This window comes from Pelodiscus sinensis, chromosome 3, assembly GCF_049634645.1.
Source record: "Pelodiscus sinensis isolate JC-2024 chromosome 3, ASM4963464v1, whole genome shotgun sequence".
In the NCBI taxonomy this organism is placed as follows: Eukaryota; Metazoa; Chordata; order Testudines; family Trionychidae; genus Pelodiscus; species Pelodiscus sinensis.
This window is the reverse complement of record NC_134713.1, coordinates 35,455,362-35,479,442: the sequence shown is the minus strand read 5'-3', so window position 1 is coordinate 35,479,442 and position 24,081 is coordinate 35,455,362. Positions and strand designations below refer to the sequence as shown.

Here is a 24,081-nt window from a genome sequence, read left to right as displayed (position 1 = left end):
GAGCTTGTTTCTCTTTAAAGTCTCCCTGCTCTCAGCTCCACTGCTGCAAAGACATCATGGCAGGCATAGTGGCACCCAACAGCCAAAGGCAGAAAGTTCCGCAGACCCTAGGCTGTTGCTGCTGACTCTGTCAGACCAGCAGGGTGCAGCAATGCTCTGGCAAACCTTACTATCACAAACAACGAGGTACAGCATTTTTTAATCCCATTTTTTATTTAAAAAATATATGTTCCCTATCCCAACCACCTGGGTCTTTTTAAATAGCTGGCCTTATGAGCATTGACCCCTTTGCCTTCTCTGTGGGCAGGCTTGAGCTCTCCTAGAATAATGATCATGCAAGTGCACTTCATAAAGATTGACCTGTATAAGGTTTTCTTCCTACACAGTGCTGCAAAAGGCCATTTAAATTTGTTAATTTTTAAACTGGAGTGTTTTCCAAGCATAACATAAAAATAACCTATGAACTATATTTGCAAAATATCACACAAATTATAATGATGATAATATGTGGATATCCTACTAGGTTAAAATATTACAAGAGATACTAACTTTCATGCTTTAATATCACTATGGTGATATTCCACATTACAATAAAACCTATATTATCCAGTACGCTCGGGGACTAGGGTGTTCCGGTTATCTAAAAATTCCGGTTATCTGAGGGTCCCATCACCCTAGGAAAAACCAATGGATAGTAATAGTAAAACTCAAATTTTTAATATTAGTAGTTTTGTACTATGAGGCAGTTGGTCTCACATTTCTATTTTGAGTTAAAGATGATTAGTACTACTTAAATAAAAAAATGTTAAGCCAATCATGGTAAACCAAGCTAAGCCTGTGCACCTGAAGATGTGAGTTTTGTGGCTGGGGGCAATGCAGGTTAACAAAGTTTTCTGGTTAACAGAGTGCCAGATAACAAAGGGTTCACTGTATTTCAAAGGCTCTAGCACTAACTATTATTACACTGCACATGCACTAGAAAACATTGTGCTGTTTTCCAGCAAAGATGCTACATCCAGTCAACAGTTGCAAGGTTGCTGAAGAACACACAACAATTTTTCTAATGTCAAAATCAGCCTTAGAGACAGGCTACTTACTGGACTAAACAGATCACTGGTTTGATTCAGTATGACATTTCCTATGTTCCAGTTTATTAAAAAAAGGGGGGGTGGGGAGAAGGAAGGAAGAAAAATGAATTACACTTATATTGAAGTTTCCCCTGAGGTAGAAAAGATAAACACTATAATTCTTTGTTTGATTGAGAAACGGCAACTTACTTCCATTAGGAAGACGTGCTAATACAACTCCGCTGCCTCCACGAGCAGTTACCAAAAATCCAGCTTTGATAACAGACAAAATTGCAAGTCCTTTAGCTTTAGCTATTACATTGGCTGAAAAAAAAAAATCAGTTAAAATTAGCATTTTCAAAAAAACCATAAAGAACATACTAAAACACATTCATGACTAAAAAAAAAAAAAAAAAAAGCCATAAGTTTAACAAGTTTGAGAAAGAAAAAAAGACAGTGCTATAGTGAGCTATATTAGTGAAATACAAAAAAGAAATGGAGACTTAACAACCATGACTAGATGGATTTTTTCAAGTGGACAATTTTTATAGAACATAGTATGTGTTAATCTGTAATAATTGTTATTCACTATTTGGGATCATAAAAGAAAATGTAGTCTTATCTCTTTTGGAACACAGCTAGTTTAAAATTCAAAGAAAACATGGAATATGAGATAAAGAGGAGAAATTGGAACACGAGGGGCGTGAGGAGGGTGGGTGGCAAGAGACAGACATGACAGGAAAAAGAAGGGCCATGGGAAAGAGTCAGATGGCCTGATTCTCCTCTTACATCAGTATAAAACTGGTATAACTCCACTGACCTCCGTTTTGATTTAGATGATAAAAATAATCTTTAGATGTGATTTTCTTTATATAATATTTTCAAAATGCATATATAAAGGCTACAGTTCTATCCTGAGGACTCTGGTTGTACTAAAACTACTACAGATGTACAGGTTTTAATTATTATATTTGATCCTCTTTACGTGCCAGTCTATACCAGGCTAATATGGAGATGTCTTCCACAGCATGCAGAGGTCCACCTACATTGCCATTCAAACAATAGTTTCTGCTAATTGAGGTAAGGGAAGGGGGGAGATAAGCCATGAGAAGGATTCAGCACAAGACCTCTGGATGAGACTGAATTTTACATAACAGTAAATTCAGTTGACAAAAATTATAGCTTGAGGTCCAAATTTTTATTACACTTGGAGAACATGTACAATGAACATACTGGGTAGTGAAGAAAACAATAGTAATTTTGCTCAAGAGAATTCTGGAGAAGTGGGCCTTTCAACTACAACAAATTTGTATCTCTGCTAACCTGGTATGATCTTATCAGGTCCATTTCCGGAAGTTATTTCTGTAAATTCTCGTAATATTTTGGATGCCTTTTTTGCTTCTGACCTCAAGTTGGAAGGTATAGGATTATTCACTGTAAAACATAATAGACAAATATATAATGTGACTATTGAAATTATATTCTTGCAATCACAATGTACGAGAGGTCACCTGTTTTCACCAGTTTGTATTTTTAAAGTGACAAGAGCAACCTAACACAAACCAATGCAATCAGAATAAATGTGTAGGTAGGAATCCTAAACAATATAGCAATCACTGAATAATGATACACTAAAAACAAGAAATAGTCTCCACTTTTCTCTGTGCTTTATACCATCAGTATTATTCTGTTAAGTCAGAAGCCCTTTTTATTTAAAAACCCTAAAAGTGAACAAATTCAGTCTATTGTGGACTAAAAGGCGGGGAAGTGGGGAGAGGAGCAAATTTCCAAAGGGAAAAGGACACTTACTCAACAGCAATTTCTCTTTCATACCAAGAGTCTCCAGTTGAAAAACTTCTGTCAATTTCAACTGTGGAAGTGTAACATAGGGAGAGGGACACCTTTGCATGAAGGAAAAACCCTAAATCATTTATGATTTTGTGTGTCCAAACATCAGCATTAACTCTACCCTGGAAACACACCAGGTAGCCAATTTTTAAAAAGAATGACAATTACATTTAGATATTTGGTCAGTATTTTAACCTCCCTCTATAGATGGCATGCATCATGGATTTGATACAAGCATTCAACTGTAGATAAATTACTCAGAAAAGGTTATGTACCCTTACTTGTATTTTTAAATACAAATTTTCTTACTGGCAACCAATTATTAAAACATTTTTTAAAATTTCTATGAAGAGTTCTACAAAAGGTGAGTCCAATCCACAATCCCTTTTTAGTAGGTCTGATCATATTTCTACAACTTAGAGGATTGAAAACTTCATTGAGAGAAGGAGGATACGATCTATCTTCCACAGAACATCTGTCCCAGGCCTTGTCTACATGAGAAAATGTGTCGAGTTTATCTTTCAGTTTGTCCAGCGTAATCTGCCTTGTATCCACACAAATAATTATTTTTTTGCTTTATCTTGCATTTTATTCCACTATAACTACTCTGGAAGAGGAGAGAGAGCTATTTTGGAATTATTTATATCGCTACGAGGCTTGTACTCCCATTTAAAATTAATGATATGACATCAGATAGACTAAAAGCTGAAAATACACCACCAATGTTCATAGCGATTATGGGAACAAGAGTTCCATTTTTCAATGCACGTAACAGTAATGAGTTGCTAAAGTTCCTGTATAGGACCAAACCCTCATTAGCGAACTTGCCAAGATGATCAAGCAAATCTTGCATGATCATGAAAATATCACCCTTTTTCTGCTGATCAGCTCCAAGGTCTGCTTGGAGAGTGTATGGGAGAAAGACAAACAGGGGGACAGGCAAATAGACATATGCATTCCATCAGTGGTCCCTATACAATTTGGCAACCCCAAGCAGTCACAGGAGATAATACTCACACATTTGCATTGCCAAGCCATATTATCCAGGGCAATAACACACATCTGAGACAACATCTCCAACAGTTGATTTTCAAAACCAAATTAATTAGCTACTGATTGGTAGCAAAGAATACAAACTTCTGCAAGGTGATGATCATGTTTCTCAGCTTTGAATGGGACTCACACATTGGTGCCATCATTACAGCACCATAGTAAGTTCTGCACACATGACAAAACTCACTCCACTCATGGATGGAAAAAATCTTATAGGGAGCACTGGTTCCAAGCAGATAAATTTGAAAAAGGAAAAACCAAGGACCAGAACCTGCACCGATGTAAATTGTCATTTTGTGTGACTGAATAGCGATGGGCAACTGAAAGTGTAAAGTAATTAGGACAAAATAGTTTTAAGACAGTAGATGAGGCATTCTCACTGAGCTGAAATGCATCTTGTCATTTCATATTAAGAAATCCTAATTCATGAAATCTGATGAGCACAAACCAGAAAAGATACATTAATTCTTGTCAGGAATCCAGATTATTTCATGCATTTAGTTCCCAACATATATTCTATAACTCATGAACTGGCAACTGCAGATAGATCAAATTATTTCCAGATTTTTACAGTGCTTTTGGAGGGACTTTGGGGAGGATAGCAATAAAAGTTTGAGGCATTCAATGACTTCAGTGATAGTACTTTTTGATATAACTACTTCTATACTTATCAACTCTTCACTGCTGGCTGGTTTGTCAGGGAGGGTTAACCTGACCTCATTAGCAGCTAAAAGAGTAGAGTATAAATCAAATAAGATTTTAAAACAGGCTCAGATTAAAATGAACCTTAAAACACAATGTGATAAAATACCTGTATGTTGTCATGGCTAGCACAAAAAAAGTAAAATTCATCCTAGTGCAGAGTCAAGATAAAATACTACTGCTTGGGCCCCCCTGCATGTGGATTAATTTTCTCCCCAACCAATAAATTAGAATAGTAAGAATAAACAAAAAAAAACCCTAAGACTTGAAATTAACCTTACATGCAGGTATGTGTTGCAATATATTTTGTACAATTACTGATAGCTGATAAATTTACTACTGCTGTACTAATTTTGGAACATACATTGTGAGAGTTGGAGTCCCACCATATGGCCCCAGCTGCCAGAGCGGCCCTGCCTGCCCAAACCTCACTGGCCAGCTGCCCACCATGAGATTCCATCTCTGGCCCCAGCTGGGGCTGCCAGAGCAGCCACTGCCCACCACACGGCTCACAGGTCCAGCTCTGGGGAAGGGCAGAAGCTAGGACTAGGGCCCTATGGTGGCTGCCCTGCTGCTCCTGGAGCAGGACAGCTGCCCACCATGTGATCTTGCCCCAGAGCAGTTGAGCAGCCTCTACACACCTCTGCTGAAGAGGTGGGAAGGCCTCAAATTCTTGGTGTGCTCCTGTGCAGATACATACCTTAGAGGGAACACTGCTTGTAACTATTTTTAATTCTATTCTTCATACTTGAACTCACTCTTCTTTTGTTAATAAACTTGTTTTACATTTAATCTAAAGCAACCAAGTGCTGAACATTGAATTGAACTGATCGTTAATTCTAGGTCAGTGGTCTCTAACACAGTGCCCGCAGGGGCATTTGTGTGCGCCCGCCAAGTGCTCGGGGCTAGCCTGGCCCCGGACACGTGGCACATGCGCTGGCCTCGGGCGCATAATGCACGGTGAGCGCCAGCCCCGGGCATGCGGTTACGTGCCAGCCCCGGGTGCGCATCTATGGGGGGGGGGAAGGGCGCCAGCCCCGGGCGTGCGGCGAAGTGACCATCCATGCTCCGGGCATGCGGCGCATGGGGAGCGCCGGCCCCGGGCGCACGGCTATAGGGGGGAAGGGGCGCCATCCGTACTCCGGGTGCACAGCGCATGGGGAGCGCCAGCCCCTGGTGCGCGGCTATGGGGGGGCGCCAGTCCCAGGCACTTGGCTCATGGGGGTGTGGTATATGCGCAGCCCCGCCCCCAGGTGCACGAGTGTCCCCACCCTCTGGTGCCCGGCAGACGAACGGCCATGCCTCCTGGTGCCCGGCAACGCCAAATGGTTGGGGAGCACTGCTCTAGGTAAAGAGAAAAGGTCTGCAGATTGTCTCTTTAAAGAAGAAAAACCTTACTATTCACTTGAATGGAGCAAAAAAAGAGGGAGGTTGACTTTAGAGAGCATACAGTTTGGATGTAAATTTGAAGCTCAAGGAGGGTAACAGGGTCATTTTGTCAGGTGTAATTAAGGCTAATGGAGGCCAAGGTGTAGCTGTGGTGTTTTGTTTTGTTTTTTTAAATAAAGGTTGCTAGATTTAGAGCTACTGGCCCGGAGATGCTTGTGTCACAGGCTCCCAAAACATATTTGTACTGGCTTGGTATATCCAGACATTAGAGCTACAGCAGAAAAGCATTATAAGATTCCCAGGGTCATAGGACAAAGTGATTACAACACCTCACTGGTCTGAACCGTATACCAAAAAATAACAGGGACATTAAATTAAAAGTTGGGAAACTCAAAATCAATAAAAGAACATGCTTTTTCACATGACTGTATAGTGGAGTTCCTTGATATAGTGGAGATCTTTGAAAAATCATGGAAGACAGAGGAGATACCAGAAGACTGGAAAAGGGCAAATATTGTGCCCATCTATAAAAAGGGGAATAAAAACAACCCAGGAAACTACAGACCGGTCAGTTTAACGTCTGTACCAGGGAAGATAATGGAGCAGGTAATTAAGGAAATCATATGCAAACACTTGGAAGGTAATAAAGTGATAGGGAATAGCCAGCATGGGTTTGTGAAGAACAAGTCATGCCAAACTAATCTGATAGCTTTCTTTGTTAGGATAACGAGCCTTGTGGATAAGGGAGAAGCGGTGGATGTCATATACCTAGACTTCAGTAAGGCATTTGATACAGTCTCACATGATATTCTTATTGATAAACTAGGTAAATATAACTTCGATAGGGCCACGATAAGGTGCGCGCATAATTGGCTGGATAACCGTAGTCAGAGAGGAGTTGTTAACGGTGCTAAATCCTGCTGGAAAGGGATAACAAGTGGAGTTCCGCAAGGGTCTGTTTTGGGACCCGTACTGTTCAATATCTTCATCAATGATGTAGATATTGGGATAGAGAGTACGCTTATTAAGTTTGCAGATGATACCAAACTGGGTGGGGTTGCAACTTCTTTGGAGGATAGGGACATAATTCAAAATGACCTTAGCAAGTTAAAGATATGGTCAGAGGTAAACAGGATGAAGTTTAATAAAGAGAAATGCAAAGTGCTCCACTTAGGAAGGAACAATCAGTTCCATACATACAAGATGGGAAGCGACTGTCTAGGAAGGAGCATGGCGGAAAGGGATCCAGGGGTCATAGTGGACCACAAGTTGAATATGAGTCAACAGTGCGATGCTGTTGCAAAAAAAGCAAATATGAGTAAAGGTTGTATCAACAGGTGTGTTGTAAGCAAAACTCGTGAAGTCATTCTGCTGCTCTGCTCTGCACTAGTTAGGCCTCAGCTGGAGTACTGTGTCCAGTTCTGGGCACCACATTTCAAGAAAGAAGTGGAGAAATTGGAAAGGGTACAGAGAAGAGCGACAAGAATGATTAAAGGTCTAGAGAACATGACCTATGAAGCCAGGCTTCATGAACTGGACTTGTTTAGTTTGGAAAAAAGTAGATTAAGGGGGACATGATAGCGGTTTTCAAATATCTAAAAGGGTGTCACAAGGAGGAAGGAGAAAATTTGTTCCTCTTGGTTTCTGAGGACAGGACAAGGAGTAATGGGCTTAAAGTGCAGCAAGGGAGGTTTAGATTGGACATTAGGAAAACATTCCTAACAGTCAGGGTGGTCAAATATTGGAATAAATTGCCAAGGGAGGTGGTGGAATCTCCCTCTCTGGATATATTTAAGAACAGGTTAGATAGACATCTGTCAGGGATGGTGTAGACGGAGCTTGGTCCTGCCTTGTGGGCGGGGGGCTGGACTTGATGATCTCTCGAGGTCCCAAGAACAGGTTAGATAGACATCTGTCAGGGATGGTGTAGACGGAGCTTGGTCCTGCCTTGAGGGCGGGGGGCTGGACTTGATCTCTCGAGGTCCCTTCCAGTCCTATGATTCTATGATATGGGAATTGAATACTTACAATGGTATTAAGTGTATCGAAAATGTCTTAATGAATGACAAACATTTTGGAAGGGCTATTAAATCTTGTACTGGGGCTTCAGCTATTCTTTGAATAACAGATCTACTGGAGGATACAGATTGTTCTACTGATGTCCACTACAGGGTTCTTATATCATCCTCTTATGTCTGGTAACTTGGCCACTGTCTACAGACCAGAATGCTGGCCTGACAACATATAGCAGTTCCTGTGCTACTGAACAAAGGCAATGCTATCAATAGTCCCAAAAAGAAAAGTATAGTGAGTGACTTGGCAATCAAAATACTGTATTATGTCTAAAAAAATGGTTTTGGTTTCTGTTGGACTTCTGTAATACAGGTTTGGACCACACCCAAGAAGATTAAGTTGTGCCCTAGAAGAATTCTGAAAGAGGAATCATACAACCATAGAGTTAGAAGAGAACTCAGGAGGTCGTCAAGTCCAGCCTCCTCCCTAAGGCAGGAACAATCCCAACTAAATCAACCCAGACAGAGATTTGTCAAGCCGAGACTTAAAAACCTCTAGGGATGGAGATTCCACCACCTCCCTAGATAACCCATTCCAGTGCTTCAGCACCCTCCTAGTGAAATAGTTTTTTCTAATATCCAACCTTGATCTCTTCCACTGTAACTTGAGACCATCGCTCCTCGTTCTGCCATCCATCACTGCTGTGAACAACCCTTTTCCATCGTCTTTGGAACCTCCCCTTCAGGAAGTTGAAGGCTGCTATCAAATCCCCCCTCACTCTTCGCTTCTGCAGACTAAAACAGACCCATATCCCTCAACCTTTCCTCATAGGCTCCAGCCCCCTAATCATGTTGGTTGCTCTCCGCTGGACCCTCTCCAATGCGTCCACATCCTTTCTATAGTGGGGTGCCCAGAACTAGACAATACTCCAGATGTGGCCTCACCAGAGCCCAATAAAGGGGAATAATTACTTCTCTAGATCTGCTGGTAATGCTCCTCCTAATGCAACCTAGTATGTCATTAGCCTTCTTGGCTACAAGAGCACACTGTTCACTCATATCCAGCTTCTCATCCACTGTAATCCTCAGGTCCTTTTCTGCAGAACTGTTTCTTAGCCATTCGGTCTCCAGCCTGAAATAATGCTTGGGATTCTTCCGTCACAAGAGCAGGACTCTACACTTGTCCTTGTTGAACCTCATCAGATTTCTTGTGGCCCAATCCTCTAATCTGTCTAGGTCATTCGGACCCTACCCCGGCCCTCCAGCGTATCTACCTCTTCCCCTAGTTTAGTGTCATCTGCGAACTTGCTGAAGGTGCAATCCATCCCCTCATCTAGGTCATTAATAAAGATGTTGAACAAAACCGGTCCTAGAACAGATCCTTAGGGCACACTGCTAGAAACTGATTGCCAGCCTGACATGGAGCCGTTGATCACTATCTGTTGGGCTTGACAGTCTAGCCAGCTTTCTATCCATCTTACAGTCCATTTATCCAATCCATACTCCCTTAACTTGCTGGCAAGAATATTGTGGGAGGAAAAAGTCAAGGTATATTACATCCACTGACTTTCCCATATGCACAGAGCCAGTTACTTCATCATAGATGCTAATCAGATTGGTCAGGTACGACTTGCCCTTCGTGAATCCATGTTGACTATTCCTGATCACTTTCCCCTCTTTCAAGAGCTTCAAAATGGATTCCTTGAGGATCCCCTCCATGATTTTTCCAGGGACTGAGGTAAGACTGACCAGTCTGTAGTTCCCTGGATTTTCCTTCTTCCCTTTTTTAAAGATGGGCACTACATTTGCCTTTTTCCAATCATCTGAGATCTCTCCCGATCTTCATGAGTTTTCAAAGATAATGGCCAAAGGCGCTGCAATGACATTTGCCAACTCCCTCAGTGTCCTCAGATGCATTAAATCCAGACTCATGGATTTGTGTATGTTTAGCTTTTCTAAATAGTTCCTCACTTGTTTCTTCCCCACCAAGGGCTGTCCACCTCCTTCCCATACTGCGTTGCCTAGTGCATTAGTCTGGGGGATGATCTTGTCTGTGAAGACAGAGGCAAAGAAAGCATTAAGTACTTCAGCTTTTCCCACATGTCACTAAGTTACCTCCCTCATCCAGTAAGGGCCCCCACACCCTCTCTGATCACCATCTTCTTGTTAACATGCCTGTAGAAACCTTTCTTGTTACCCTTCACATCTCCTGCTAGCTGCAATTCCAATTGCGCTTTCGCCTTCCTGATAATTCCCCTGCATTCTCGAGCAATATATTTATACTATTACCTAGTCATCTGTCCAAGCTTCCACTTCTTGTAAGCTTCCTTTCTGTGTTTGACTTACCAGGAAAATCCTTGGTGAGCTTAATCTGGTCGCCTACCATATTTGCTTTTCTTGCTGCGCATCAGGATGATTTCTTCTTGTGCCTTCGATAAGCCTTCTTTAAAATACTGCCAGGTTTCCTGAACTCCTTTTCCCTTCATGTAAGCATCCCAGGGAATCCTGCCCATCAGTTCTCTGAGGAAGTCAAAGTCTGCTTTTCTGAAGTCCAAGTTGTGTATTTTGCTACTCTCCTTTCTTCCTTTGGTCAGGATCCTGAAATCTACACATCATGATTACTGCTTCCCAGGTTGTCACTCACCTCTACTTCACCTACTAGTTTCTCCCTGTTTGGGAGCAGGGGGTCAAGCTGTGCATGGCCCCTGGTAGGTTCCTTCAGTTCTTGTACCAAGAAGTTATCTCCAACATTCTCCAAAACATAAGAATGGCAGCACTGGGCCAGACCAAAAGTCCATCTAGCCCAGTAGCCTGTCTGCCAACAGTGGCCAGCACCAGGTGCCCCAGAGGGGGTGGACCGAAGACAATGATCAAGTGATTTGTCTCCTGCCATCCTTCTCCAGCCTCTGACAAACAGAGGCCAGGGACACCATTTCTATCACCTGGCTAATAGCCTTTTATGGACCTAACCCTCCATGAAATTATCTAGCTTCTCTTTAAACGCTGTTATAGTCCTAGCCTTCACAGCCTCCCCTGGCAAGGAGTTCCACAGGTTGAGTATGCGCTGTGTGAAAAAGAACTTTCTCTTATTAGTTTTAAACCTGCTACCCATTAATTTCATTTGGTGTCCTCTAGTTCTTCTATTATGGGAACTAATGAATAACTTTTCTTTATTCACCCTCTCCACACCACTCATTATTTTATATACCTCTATCATATCCCCCCTTAGTCTCCTCTTTTCTAAACTGAAAAGTCCCAGTCGCTTTAACTTCTCCTCATACGGGACCCACTCCAAACCCCTAATCATTTTAGTTGCCCTTTTTTGAACCCTTTCTAAGGCCAAAATCTTTTTTGAGGTGAGGAGACAACATCTGCACACAGTATTCAAGATGTGGGCGTACCATAGTTTTATACTGGGGCAGTAAGATATTCTGGGTCTTATTTTCTATCCCTTTCTTAATAATTCCTAACATCCTATTTGCCTTTTTGACCACCGCTGCACACTGTGTGGAAGTTTTCAGAGAACTATCCACGATAACTCCAAGATCTCTTTCCTGATTTGTCATAGCCAAATTAGCCCCCATCATACTGTACGTATAGTTGGGGTTATTTTTTCCAATGTGCATTACTTTCCGCTTATCCACATTAAATTTCATTTGCCATTTTGTTGCCCAATCACTCAGTTTGGTGAACTTCAAAAAGATCTCTTCACAGTCTGTTTCTGTCTTGACTATTTTGAACAGTTTAGTATCATCCACAAACTTTACTATCTCACTGCTTACCCCTTTCTCCACATCTTTTATGAATAAGTTGAACAGGATTGGTCCTAGGACTGACCCTTGGGGGACACCACTAGTTACCCCTCTCCATTCTGAAAATTTACCATTTATTCCTACCCTTTGTTTCCTGTCTTTTAACCAGTTCTCAATCCAAGAAAGGACCTTCCCTCTTATCCCATGGCAAGGTAATTTACACAAGAGCTTTTGGTGAGGGACCTTGTCAAAGGCTTTCTGAAATTCTAAGTTTACTATATCTACTGGATCCCCCTTGTCCGCATGTTTGTTAACCCCTTCAAAGAACTCTAACAGATTAGTAAAACAGGATTTCCCTTTACAGAAACCATGTTTACTTTTGTCCAACAAATTATGTTCTTCTACATGCTTCACAATTTTATTCTTTACTATTGTTTTGACTAATTTGCCCGGTACTGAAGTTAGACTTACCGGTCTGTAATTGCCAGGATCACCTCTAGAACCCTTTTTAAAAACCTCTTGGATGTCTGTGTACTGGTCTCCCAACAGATGTCAGGGTGATTAAAGTCGCCCATGAGAACCAGAGCCTGTGATCTGGAAGCTTCTCTTAGCTGTCCGAAGAAAGCCTCGTCTACCTCATCCACCTGATCCAGTGGTCTATAGCAGACACCAACCAGAATATCACCCCTTTTGCTTTCACCTCTAAACTTAACCCATAGTCTCTTAACAGGCTTTTCTCCCTGTATATACTGGAGCTCGGAGCAATCATACTGCTCGCTTACATATAATGGAACTCCTCCTCCTTTTCTTCCCTGCCTGTTCTTCCTGAACAGTTTACATCTATCCATGACAGTGCTCCACTCATGCGAGTCATCCCACCAAGTCTCCATTATTCCAATCAAATCATAGTTCTTTGACTAGACCGGGACTTCTAATTCTTCGTGTTTGTTTCCCAGGCTTCTTGCATTGGTACACAAACACCTTAGATAACCAGTTTATCGCCCTACCTTCTCCATTCAAGTCAGTGGTTCTCCTTTGTTGCTCGTTTCTCCTTTTTTTCTTCCTGGTATCCAACTTCCTCGCTTTCCTCAGGGCTTTGGTCACCGTCCCCCAACGAGCCTTGTTTAAAATTAAAACCCTCCTCACTAGGTTTGCAAGCTTTCCCACAAAGATGCTCTTTCCTCTCATGGTTAGGTGGATCCCATCTCTTCCTAACCATCCTTGTGCCTGAACAGAGTCCCCCATGGTCGAAGAAACCAAAGCCCTCTCTTTGACACTACGTGTGCAACCATGCATTTAATTCCTCAGTTCGACAATCCCTACCTGGACCTTTTCTCTCAACAGGGAGGATGGACGAGAACACCACTTGCGCTTCAAACTCATTGATCCTTCTTCCCAGCACTACGTAATCTGCTGTGACCCGCTCAAGGTCATTCTTGGCTGTATCATTAGTTCCTACATGGAGAAGCAGGAAGGGGTAGCGATCCAAAGGTTTGATCAGTTTTGGAAGACTCAGTAACATCATTGAATGTCAGTTCCTTCTCAAGATTCCAGGTCTGGATGACAGATGGATGACTCTGTCCCTCTTAGGATGGAGTCCCCAACCACCACCACCCATCGTCTTCTTTTGGGGGAGAGTGGGTAGTCGTGAAACCCCCATCCCTAGGACTATGCATCCCATGCCTTCCAGTAGATGGTGTTCCCTTCTGATTTTTTCCCTGAGAGGTTCCTGCCAAAGCATTCTCCACCGCAGTGCCTCTGGAGAGAGCCTGAAAACGATTACTTACCTCTACAGGACTGGGGATAGCTGAGTCGGCCTCCTTCTTCTGAGGTTACATGCTGCCAGTTCTCTTCCTTGTCCTGTAGTGCCCTCACTGGCTGTTCAGCCTGCTGTGCCTGCAGGATTAAATGCTGCCTTCTATCGAGGAAGTCTTCATCCTCTCTGATGGAACGTAGGGTTGATACTTGGGCCTCAAGTTCTCTAATTTTTTCTCCCAAAATGGCAACCAGTTTGCAGATGAAATCCCTTCTTTCTTCTGGGAAGAAGACAAACATGGTACATGCTGTGCAGGTAACAACAGCAGACTTATCACTATCCATACCTGCCTTCCTTCTGAGAGATTCCTCAGATGTTAAATGCCTCCTTGAAGGGCAAGAAATATTTTTTTAAAGGAAAAAGAGCACCCACACTATGAGGGGAGGGGTCTCCCAGGGTGAGCTCCCATGTTGGCTGCTGCCCTGTTCGCTGCTCTGTGCATTCACTCTGGCTGCCTTTTTTTTTTTTTTTTTTTTTTTTTTTTTTAAGGCTAAGGCGAGGCCCGGCTCAAAGCCTTACCTCTGATGCCATCAAGCCTGAAGCCCCACCAGAACTCAGGAAGTTTTGATAATAGGTTACTAAAAAGATTTTAAAGAATGGTGAGTGTCTCTCACATCCTTCCCAACACCCTCTCAAAACTCCATTAGCAGCCCGTTTGCAAGCTCCCTGGTCGCTGACTCACTGCTTTATAAAGCCGTGGATTGCCTGATAATCAGGGGGAGAGGCTAAGACTCAACCAGTGAGCAAAGGCTTCTAGATTTCAAAACTTAATTAGAAGCTCACAGCTTCCACCTGCCAGTCACAGCACACACTCGGGGTGGGGTTGGGGAGGAAAGAAGAAGAAGAAACAGACACACAAGCTCAGCACATAGCAAGAAACCCCCAAACACAGACACACACTACAGCCAGCCACTTGATGGTATCCTGTGGTTCAGGAGAGGATAGCACATTTTCATAATAGAAAAGCTCACAGAATTTGACTGAGCAAGCAATTCTTATAGATCTGGGCACAACAGGAAAGAGATACAATAGCAACAACAAAAAGAAGTAAGCTCAGGAAATACAGAAAATTGTCCTAAGAAAAAATAGTGTTTCTACAAGTATGATATAGGAATAAGAGAGCTGGTTAAGGATTACACTGAAGCTCTTTGGGACAAAGAATATCCTTCAACCCCTTTTATATGGAACATAGAACAATGGGGAACCAATACTAATGGGAAATCCTAAATGCTACTACAATACGAATAATAAATATTATACTGCTGCTCCATATTAGTTAAACTCCAACAATTTTAATAGGACTACATTGTAATTTGAAAACTAAATGATTTTTCATTGAATTTGCTCAAAGATGTTTACAATATATTTTATTTAATAAACCACAACATGATTGCATACTACTGTAACCAGTGTTCCCTCTAAGCTGCACAGCGGCACAACTTCACAGGTGAAGAGCTGACTGACTGGGAGGGGCTGATTAATCACTTGTGAAGCTGTGATGCTACCAGCTTAGAGGGAACACTAACTGTAAGTCATGTCTGCTTGTTGTGGCACTCTGTCTTCCTCTAGTGGCAATTAGATATTCAAGAGTCTACTACAGCCTCAACTAAGAGAGGTGTGTCTTTAAACTCATGCAGTACTGGCTCATGCATTAAACTTCAAGAGTCCCAGGTTTGATCCTAGCCACCAATGACTTGGGTCTGTTGACATTACGCTACCACAGCAATTTTTGTTCCTAAATATAAATACATTATAGTAAGAAAACTTTTACTTATTTCTCTAGTCAGCATATTCTACCACTCTGGGGCTGCATCTTGATTGGCATGATTTTCTGGAAATGCTTTTAACGGAAAAGTTTTCCAGTAAAAGCATTTTCAGAACAGAGCATCTAGATTGGCATGGACGCTTTTCTGCGAAAGCACTTTTTGCGGAAAAGCGTCTGTGCCAATCCAGACGCGCTTTTCCGCAAAAAAGCCCCGATTGCCATTTTCGCGATCGGGGCTTTTTTGCGGAAAACAAATCTGAGCTGTCTATACTGGCCCTTTTGTCTGAACAGGAGCACAATAGTATTTCCACAAGAAGCACTGATTTCTTACAGTAGGAAGTCAGTGCTTTTGCGGAAATTCAAGCAGCCAGTGTAGACAGCTGGCAAGTTTTTCCGGAAAAGCAGCTGATTTTCCGGAAAAACTGGCCAGTCGAGACACAGTCTGGAAGTATAACATGAAATGTATAATAGTGTAATGGGACTAGGCCTTAAGGCCATAGACAAGTCCTCCAAGAGGCAGGAGAAACAGCAGGAACAGTGGCAGGTGGTGGGACCTGGTGAGGGAGACCGAGGCAGTGCAGGAACCTGGCCTTGACCAAACAGGGGTGGTCACAGGACGCAAGTGCCACCCCATTACAAGGAGTCTATTTTTTCATTGCACATTCTTTACTATTAGCTGATAAGCATGCCTTGCGTTAATAGTTACATAATTTTTTGGTTTGTATTCCACCAGTATTCAGGAGAGAGATATTGCCGTACCACTTTTTGCTATAATTTCCAACTAGAGGGTTTACCAAATGCTGTTAGCAGTGAATGCCCAGTGGGACCAAGTTTCATTTACACAGTCGCTTGTTGATGAAGGAAGAGGATAAATCCTATATGAGTCAGCAACACAAATGGCAAAGGAAAATCTCACTGGAAAATTAACTACTTAATTTGCAACCTTTCAAAGTAAGTACATCAGCTTCAAATTTATACTCTAGCAGTAACATTGTGTTGACTGAATATATGATAAAGAGCAAAAATATTTTGCATAATTGTCTGAGTGAAGTGTAGTATGTAGAAAAGTTATTGCAGTCTTTAAAAATTTATTCTGATCTAATCCCAATTTCATCAACCGATGAACCAATGGGTAAACTAATATAGTAGAATTCTCAAAACTTGACTGTCAACAGAGATAAGTATAGTTTACATAGGAGATGGAAGAAGAGATGCCAACAAAGTCATGTGTAACAATCTTGTATGCACAATAAGTCAACTTTGAAAAGTATAGATGGAAAAAAAAATCTGTGTGTTTGGATTCAAGACAAGAGAAAAGAGAAATGGCAGTAAGTATCAGCTATTGTAAACCAAGGAATTATTTAAATTGCATTAAGAATCTAGAAAAAGAGTTAACAGCATTTAGTGGAATGAGTAGCAGATATTAATTCAGAGAAGCTACAAATACCAGTCAGTACAGCAATAATACAAAAATTCAAGACAAATTAGAAACATAAGCAGAAGACAATACAAAATGACAGCTTCAGCTTGTGCAAAAGCTGATAATCAACAAAAAAAATTATTCAGAGGTATTTAATGGGAAGGAGAAACCTGAAAAGCAAAACAGAGTGGTGGGGCAAAAACTCAACACATTGCAATTCAATTCATCAATAAAAAAGGTTGATGCATTTTTGGTTTAATACACACAAAAATACAAAAAATACTTTAGAACAAGACAAACACAAATCTTACACAGCTCTACTGTGATCACACCCATCAGTGAAGGGACTGATAGGAGCACATATTAAAAGAGTGCTGTTTTGCTTAACTTGCAGTATGGAGGGAAACAGAAGAACAATCAACAAATATTCAAAAAATATACACTGAAGAGGAAAATCACTGTATTACATTTGAGCTTTATATTTATACATAGGAAATAACTGAAAATTGAGAAATACTGACTCAAAAGCAGACATTTTAAAATAAAACAGGAGCTTTATAGGAACTGATATGTGAAATAAGTGGCAGCAGGATGGTTTCTTCCTTTATTCTTTCCTTTAACAGATAACTGTTGCTTCCGCGAACCTGGCCTTCTCTTACATGACACCTTGCTTCCTATAAACTTGACTTTTCTTTATTTTCTTTCAGTTTGTATTGGCCCCTATGCCATTAAGCATCTCTGTATTCTGGGGTGGGCAATAATTTTTGGCCAGGGGCCACTTCAAAAAATTGTTGAAGTGGTCCCGGGCCACCCCAGAAGGGGCACGGCCAAGATGCTTCTGAGCTTCTCCATCTCCAGACCATATCTGGTCCCCAAACTCCTTCCCACTAGGCACCCATGCTCCTGGCAGGGCAGGAAGAGGCTTTGCGCACTGCCTCCAGGCCAATCAGGGTCTGGGGGCGGGGGAGTTGCAGGAAGCGTCCTTCTCCCTGCCTCCTCCCTGCACAAGCGTACTACACTTTGAGGTGCCGCACGCTTCCTGCACGGCGGGGGAAACTTCTCACAACTCCCCTACTCCCAGGCCAATCAGAGCCTGGGGGCGGGGGAGCGTGTGACGTCTCCTCCCACCCCACAAGCAGCACATGGTGCTTCAAATCACTGCATGCTCCTGGCAGGGCAGGAGGAAGCTTTGCGTGCTCCCCCGCCCCCAGGCCCTAGTTGGCCTGGGGGTAGGGGAGCAACAGGGTCTCCGCAGGCCGGATCAATCTGCTTGGCAGTGGAGGCCATTTTGCCTACCTCTGATGTATACACTTCCTATTGTAATAAACTTTGTACAAAATATGCTCTTGAGATCTCAACTTAAAATTGATCACTCACTGATCATAATATTCTTCCATTACATATATATGTAATGGGTATTAAAAGTTACAGATGTATACTGGAGTATCTAAAATGTGCATAGGCCAGGTATGTCATGGGGTCTATCCTAAAAAAAAAAAGGAATGTGTTCTTACCTCAGTTTACATATAAGCAGCAAACGAAACAATTAAGGTACCGAGTGGTATAGGCAAATATCACAGTAACAAATTGGAGAGAAGACATCTACACCCAGCAGGACACAGAAGCTTCATCTGAGGTTTACTTTTCAGAAGAATACATTGCAATGACATGGGGCTGAATCTCAAGTAATAAAGAATTGAATCAAAATACTGTATGTACAATATTATTTTAGTAAAGGGTGAACTCCTTACTGAAAGCTAACACCACCCTGGTGATCAATATCATTGTAAAATGTATGTATTAACCAGCAGGGCCACCAGCCACCTTGGGCCCTGGGGCAAGGTACAAAGTGAGCTGGCCCCATGCCCCTGGACGCAAGGAGGTGGTGAGGTGATGTTTCAGACTGATGACAGAGGAGGCAGGGCCAAAAGCAGTCAGCCTCAGCACCACCCAAACCTACCTTATTAATAAACTAGGCAAATATAACTTAGATAGGGCCACGATAAGGTGGGTGCATAATTGGCTGGATAACCATAGTCAGAGAGTTGTTGTTAACAGTGCTAAATCCTGCTCGAAAAAGGGATAACAAGTGGAGTTCCTCAAGGGTCTGTTTTGGGACCCGTACTGTTCAATATCTTCATCAATGATGTAGATATTGGGATAGAGAGTACGCTTATTAAGTTTGCAGATGATACCAAACTGGGTGGGGTTGCGACTTCTTTGGAGGATAGGGACATAATTCAAAATGACCTTAGCAAGTTAGAGAAATGGTCAGAGGTAAACAGGATGAGGTTTAATAAAGAGAAATGCAAAGTGCTCCACTTAGGAAGGAACAATCAGTTCCATACATACAAGATGGGAAGCGACTGTCTAGGAAAGAGCATGGCGGAAAGGGATCTAGGGGTCATAGTGGACCACAAGTTGAATATGAGCCAACAGTGTGATGCTGTTGCAAAAAAAGCAAATATGATTCTAGGTTGTATCAACAGGTGTGTTGTAAGCAAAACTCGTGAAGTCATTCTGCCGCTCTACTCTGCACTAGTTAGGCCTCAGCTGGAGTACTGTGTCCAGTTCTGGGCGCCACATTTCAAGAAAGATGTGGAGAAATTGGAAAGGGTACAGAGAAGAGCGACAAGAATGATTAAAGGTTTAGAGAACATGGCCTATGAAGCCAGGCTTCATGAACTGGGCTTGTTTAGTTTGGAAAAAAGAAGATTAAGGGGGGACATGATAGCGGTTTTCAAATATCTAAAAGGGTGTCACAAGGAGGAAGGCGAAAATTTGTTCCTCTTGGTTTCTGAGGACAGGACAAGGAGTAATGGGCTTAAAGTGAAGCAGGGGAGGTTTAGATTGGACATTAGGAAAAAATTCCTAACTGTCAGGGTGGTCAAATATTGGAATAAATTGCCAAGGGAGGTGGTGGAATCTCCCTCTCTGGAGATATTTAAGAACAGGTTAGATAGACATCTGTCAGGGATGGTGTAGACGGAGCTTGATTCTGCCTTGAGGGCGGGGGGCTGGACTCGATGACCTCTCGAGGTCCCTTCCAGTCCTATTATTCTATGATTCTACCCCCTTCTAGGCCCCAGCTCTCCCATGGAAATTCAAAGCGGTCTGGGGCTCTGGCTGCCACAGTAGCTCTTAGAACAGAGCTGGGCAAAATATTCACTTGCTCAACCATAAACAGGCCTGGATTTGTGGATCTGTCCCGTGAACCCCTCTGCTGTGACCCTCAGGCACGCAGCTGCCGCGTGTAACACACAGTCCCTATGGCTCTCTGCTCTGCAGGAAGGGGAAGCCTTTGTGCAATCTCCCTACCCTCAGCCCATTCCTCAGCTCCTACTGGCCCGACAACTGGCCAATAAGAACTGACCTCAACTAATCTCTCAGCTCCTATTGGTTGGAAACAGCCAGCCAATTGGAGCTGAGAGATTGGCCTGAGAGACGGCGGGGGGTGGGGGGGAGGAGGGGAACAGCGCAAGCCTCTTTCCCCACCTGACACTTAGGGTGAAGGAGGGGCTGGGGTGCCAGAGGCAGGTGCAGGCTGGGAGGAGTTTACCGAACTCTATCCCCCAGATCACCATTCAAACCTTCTACACCCCTCCTCAAGGCCAGAATCCTCTGCACCCACATGCTCTCCCTGACCCTACACCCCAATCCCCTGACCCAGGTCACAACCCCCACCTCCACCCAAACACCCTTTCAGACCTCACACCATCTTGTGTACCCCAGTCCCTTACCCTGTGTGCCCTTCTGCACCCAACCTAGACCACGCACTCCCTCTAAAGAAAAGCGAGGCCCTTGACCACTTACCAAAATCTTGGTGTGCCCCCCCTCCAAAAAATTATTGCCTTAAAAGAAGAAATTTAGGGGTAAATTAGAGCTAAACAACAGCACAGAACACTGAGAGCCAGGACTGGCATCAACAAAAAAACCTGTAAACAAATTTTATGGTACCGCAGGAAACTTGGCCACACTCATGTTAAGTGGATACCTGGCAAACTAAAATCATGCTGGACCATAGGGGCTCATCTACATTGGCCCCTTTTCTGGAAGGGGCATGGTAATTTTTGAAATCGCAGTAGGGAAATGCGCGGGGGATTTAAATATCCCCCGCGGCATTTAAATAAAAATGTCCGCCGCTTTTTTCCGGCTTTTAGAAAAGCCGGAAAAGAGCGTCTACACTGGCCCCGATCCAGCTGAGCCAATCAGCTACAGTGCGGGGTTGATACACCCTGTCACAGGGGGACACTTCACCAATTTTGGCAGTGGTCACAGGCCAGCCCTGGAAGGGGTGGGATCTTAGGTGGAAGGGGTGTGCTTGGTGAGCTGAGGTAGCACTCTCCGCGCTACTGCCAGGCGGCAGAAGCCATGGCACTAGGATTGCCAGGTGTCTAGTATTCATCCCGACAGTCCGGTATTTTCACCTCCTGTCCGTTAAAAAAAATTCAGAGAATACCGGACACCGGAGATGTCCGGTATTCTCTGAATTTTTCCCAGGCCAGGAGGCGAATATGCCAGTCACCTGACAACCCTACAAACACTCAACATCTGGCCTCCTCCCCCCCAAACTCCCGGGCCCTAGCCCCCATGCTTACTTGGTTCCCCAAGGCTGCTGGCACAAAATGGCTGCCGGCCAAAAGACCTAGGGGAAGCAATGCTTCCCCTGGGTCTTAGTGCTCCACCGCTCCCCTGTTCCTATCCTTGCACTCACTCTTAAAGGGGACATGCTGTTTTAATGCTGTTTTATTTTATTTTATTTTTTGGCTTAAGTTCTTGGAGTCCTTTCCTCCCCCCCCCCCCCCCCCCTTTTTCTTCCCTTCAACAGAATTTTTTTCCGGTGTTTTTTTTTTTTTGTTTGTTTGTTTGTTTTTTTGGAGGGGGTGGTGTTCGGTATTTTTGTTTCAACCATCTGGCAACCCTACATGGCACCAGCTCTGATACCAAGCTGCTGTGGTCTCAACCAGACTTTCCCTGCCAGGCTGCCATGGCCCCAGCCCAATGCTGCCCAAGTGACCCTGCCCTGCTGCTGGGTGGCACGTAGCCCCTGGTGCACTGTAGTGGCTGTGGCCAGGCTACCTCTGCCAGGTTGCACTGCTGATTGAGCTGCCAGGGCCTCAGTTGAACTGCTGCAGCTCTGCAGCTCTAGCCCCACTACCAGTAGCCCTCCGGGCTCTCAGCTGCTGGGCCTCCTGTCCCAGGGCTCTCTCGTCCAGAAACATCCTTGATCCTTCCAGACTACAGATGCTGCTGGAGCAGAAAGTCCCAGTTAAGGGAGGTACAACCTGTACTTTGCTCACTTAAGGCAGGCAGTTAGCTCATCCAAACAATTCATCACTTGGTAACTTGTTTTCATATTAATGTTCCATCCAATATACTATTAGCTTTGAGAAAACTCTCAGGCAAATCTGACTTTTAACAATTATAATACAGAGGAAAAAAGTATTATGAATATGATTTGGTGATCTCAGCTCCTAGCAGCTTCTGTATTCAAAATAGCTTGAAACAAACCCCTTAATATACCAACTGAATTTTCTCTCATCCTCCTAGGATAATTTCTCTAAATGATAGCTGATAACAGAACAGAGTAAAATGATACCACTGCAGCTGTATGGGGCACTTTTGGGTTTGTTTGGGTTTTTTTAAGAAAAATAATATATGTTTACAGTACATAGAGAAGTTTCAGGTTTAAGCTAATAAGCTATGTGATGCTTCCTTACTTTTAATTAACTAGAATATATGAGATAAACAGTCATTACGTTCCCGAGGAACTAGTGAGTCAGACAGTTTGTATAAGAAGCACTCAGAAGCATCTGTGTAGCTCCACTGAAAGAAATTGAGCTGAGCAAGTGTAACTAAAAACCTTATTTGGCCTGCAGATGATGCTAAAGAAGAATAAAGTCTAACTTTTCTCTAAGGTCCCATGTTGACTTTGCAGCTCTGGCAGTTACAAAAACATGTTTACTTACAAACATAAAATGATTTTCATATGAAACATGCTAACACATATGCCAATCATGACCATGACATTTTTAGACAGAAATTTTCAGAACAGAAGCACAGTTGAAAACAGGCTAAAATATGTTTATATAAATTGGATTTTTAAATATAAATTAAGGATGTTAAAAACTTTTAAACATTAGTTTTAAATTTGACAGCCTACATTAAGATTTAAGCTTAACACAATATATTGAAATGATTAGAATTATATTAAAAATATCAGAGAAGTAGATGTTCACTGCCAAAGTTTATGAGAGATTACTTCCACTACAGAAATTCATAGATTCCAAGGGCAGAGGGGACCATTTTGATCAAGTCTGACCTCCACTTCAATAGATGCCACAGAACTCTCTCAAAATAACTGCTACAACATTTACTTCACAAAAAAATGGTTAATCTTTATTTAAAATAGTCAGTGATGAAGAATCCATTATGGCCCTTGATAACGTTGCTGAATGAAAAAGCTCATAGCTGGGGCACTTATTGCAGGCCGAGGGAGGGTGATGTGGATCCCCAGCGTGGGGAATTCCCAACAGGACCAGTGGCAGCTGGGGATCCACTGTCATTGACAGCAGGGAAGAGTAAAACAGGATGGCAAGCCTGCATCGGGAGGGAACCTCTCCTAGTCTGGCAATCTCTCTCATTTGGGACTGGTCAGATCCTGAGGGTGCCGGAACAGGGATATCCAACCAATATTTTTTAAATCATTTTTACGGTGCAAATATTTATAATAAGTGAGCACTATACACTTTTTGTTCTGCATTGGAATATAAATTAATATATTTGAAGATGCAGAAAAACATAAAAACAGTCGTACTGTGTTGGAACAAAGGTCCATCCGGCTCAGTGTCCTGTCTTCAAACAGTGACCTATGCCAGATGCTCCAAAGGGAGTGGACAGAACAATCATCAAGTGATCCCTCTCCTGTCATCCATTTCCAGACTCTGACAAAAAGTTTAGGAATGCCATTCCTACCCAATCTAATAAGTATTTATGGACCTAACCTCCTTGAATTTACCTAGTTCTTTTTTGAACTCTGATAAAGTCCTGGTCTTCACAACATCCTCTTGCAAGGAGTTCCACAGGCTGACTGTGCACTGTGTGAAGAAAAACTTCCTTTTGTTTGTTTAAAACCTGCTACCTATTAATTTCACTTGGTAACCCCTAGTTCTTACGTTATGGGAACAAATAAATAACTTTTCCTTATTCGCTTTCTCTATAACTGTCATGATTTTATAGACCTTTATCATATTCCTC

At 42.7% G+C, this 24,081-nt stretch overlaps 1 protein-coding gene across 2 annotated transcripts in view; it reads right to left on the bottom strand.

Moving 5' to 3' along the window:
- The window catches only part of SH3YL1 (SH3 and SYLF domain containing 1), a 103,331-nt gene that overhangs the window by 74,787 nt on the left and 4,463 nt on the right, over positions 1 to 24,081 (bottom strand). For both annotated transcript variants that reach the window (XM_006130966.4, XM_025188605.2), the window contains exons 2-3: positions 2,391 to 2,501; positions 1,278 to 1,391 (exon numbers count right to left, since the gene is read on the bottom strand). In XM_006130966.4, the coding sequence (XP_006131028.1) occupies positions 1,278 to 1,391; positions 2,391 to 2,501 (225 nt within the window). The remainder of the gene's footprint in view (positions 1 to 1,277; positions 1,392 to 2,390; positions 2,502 to 24,081) is intronic.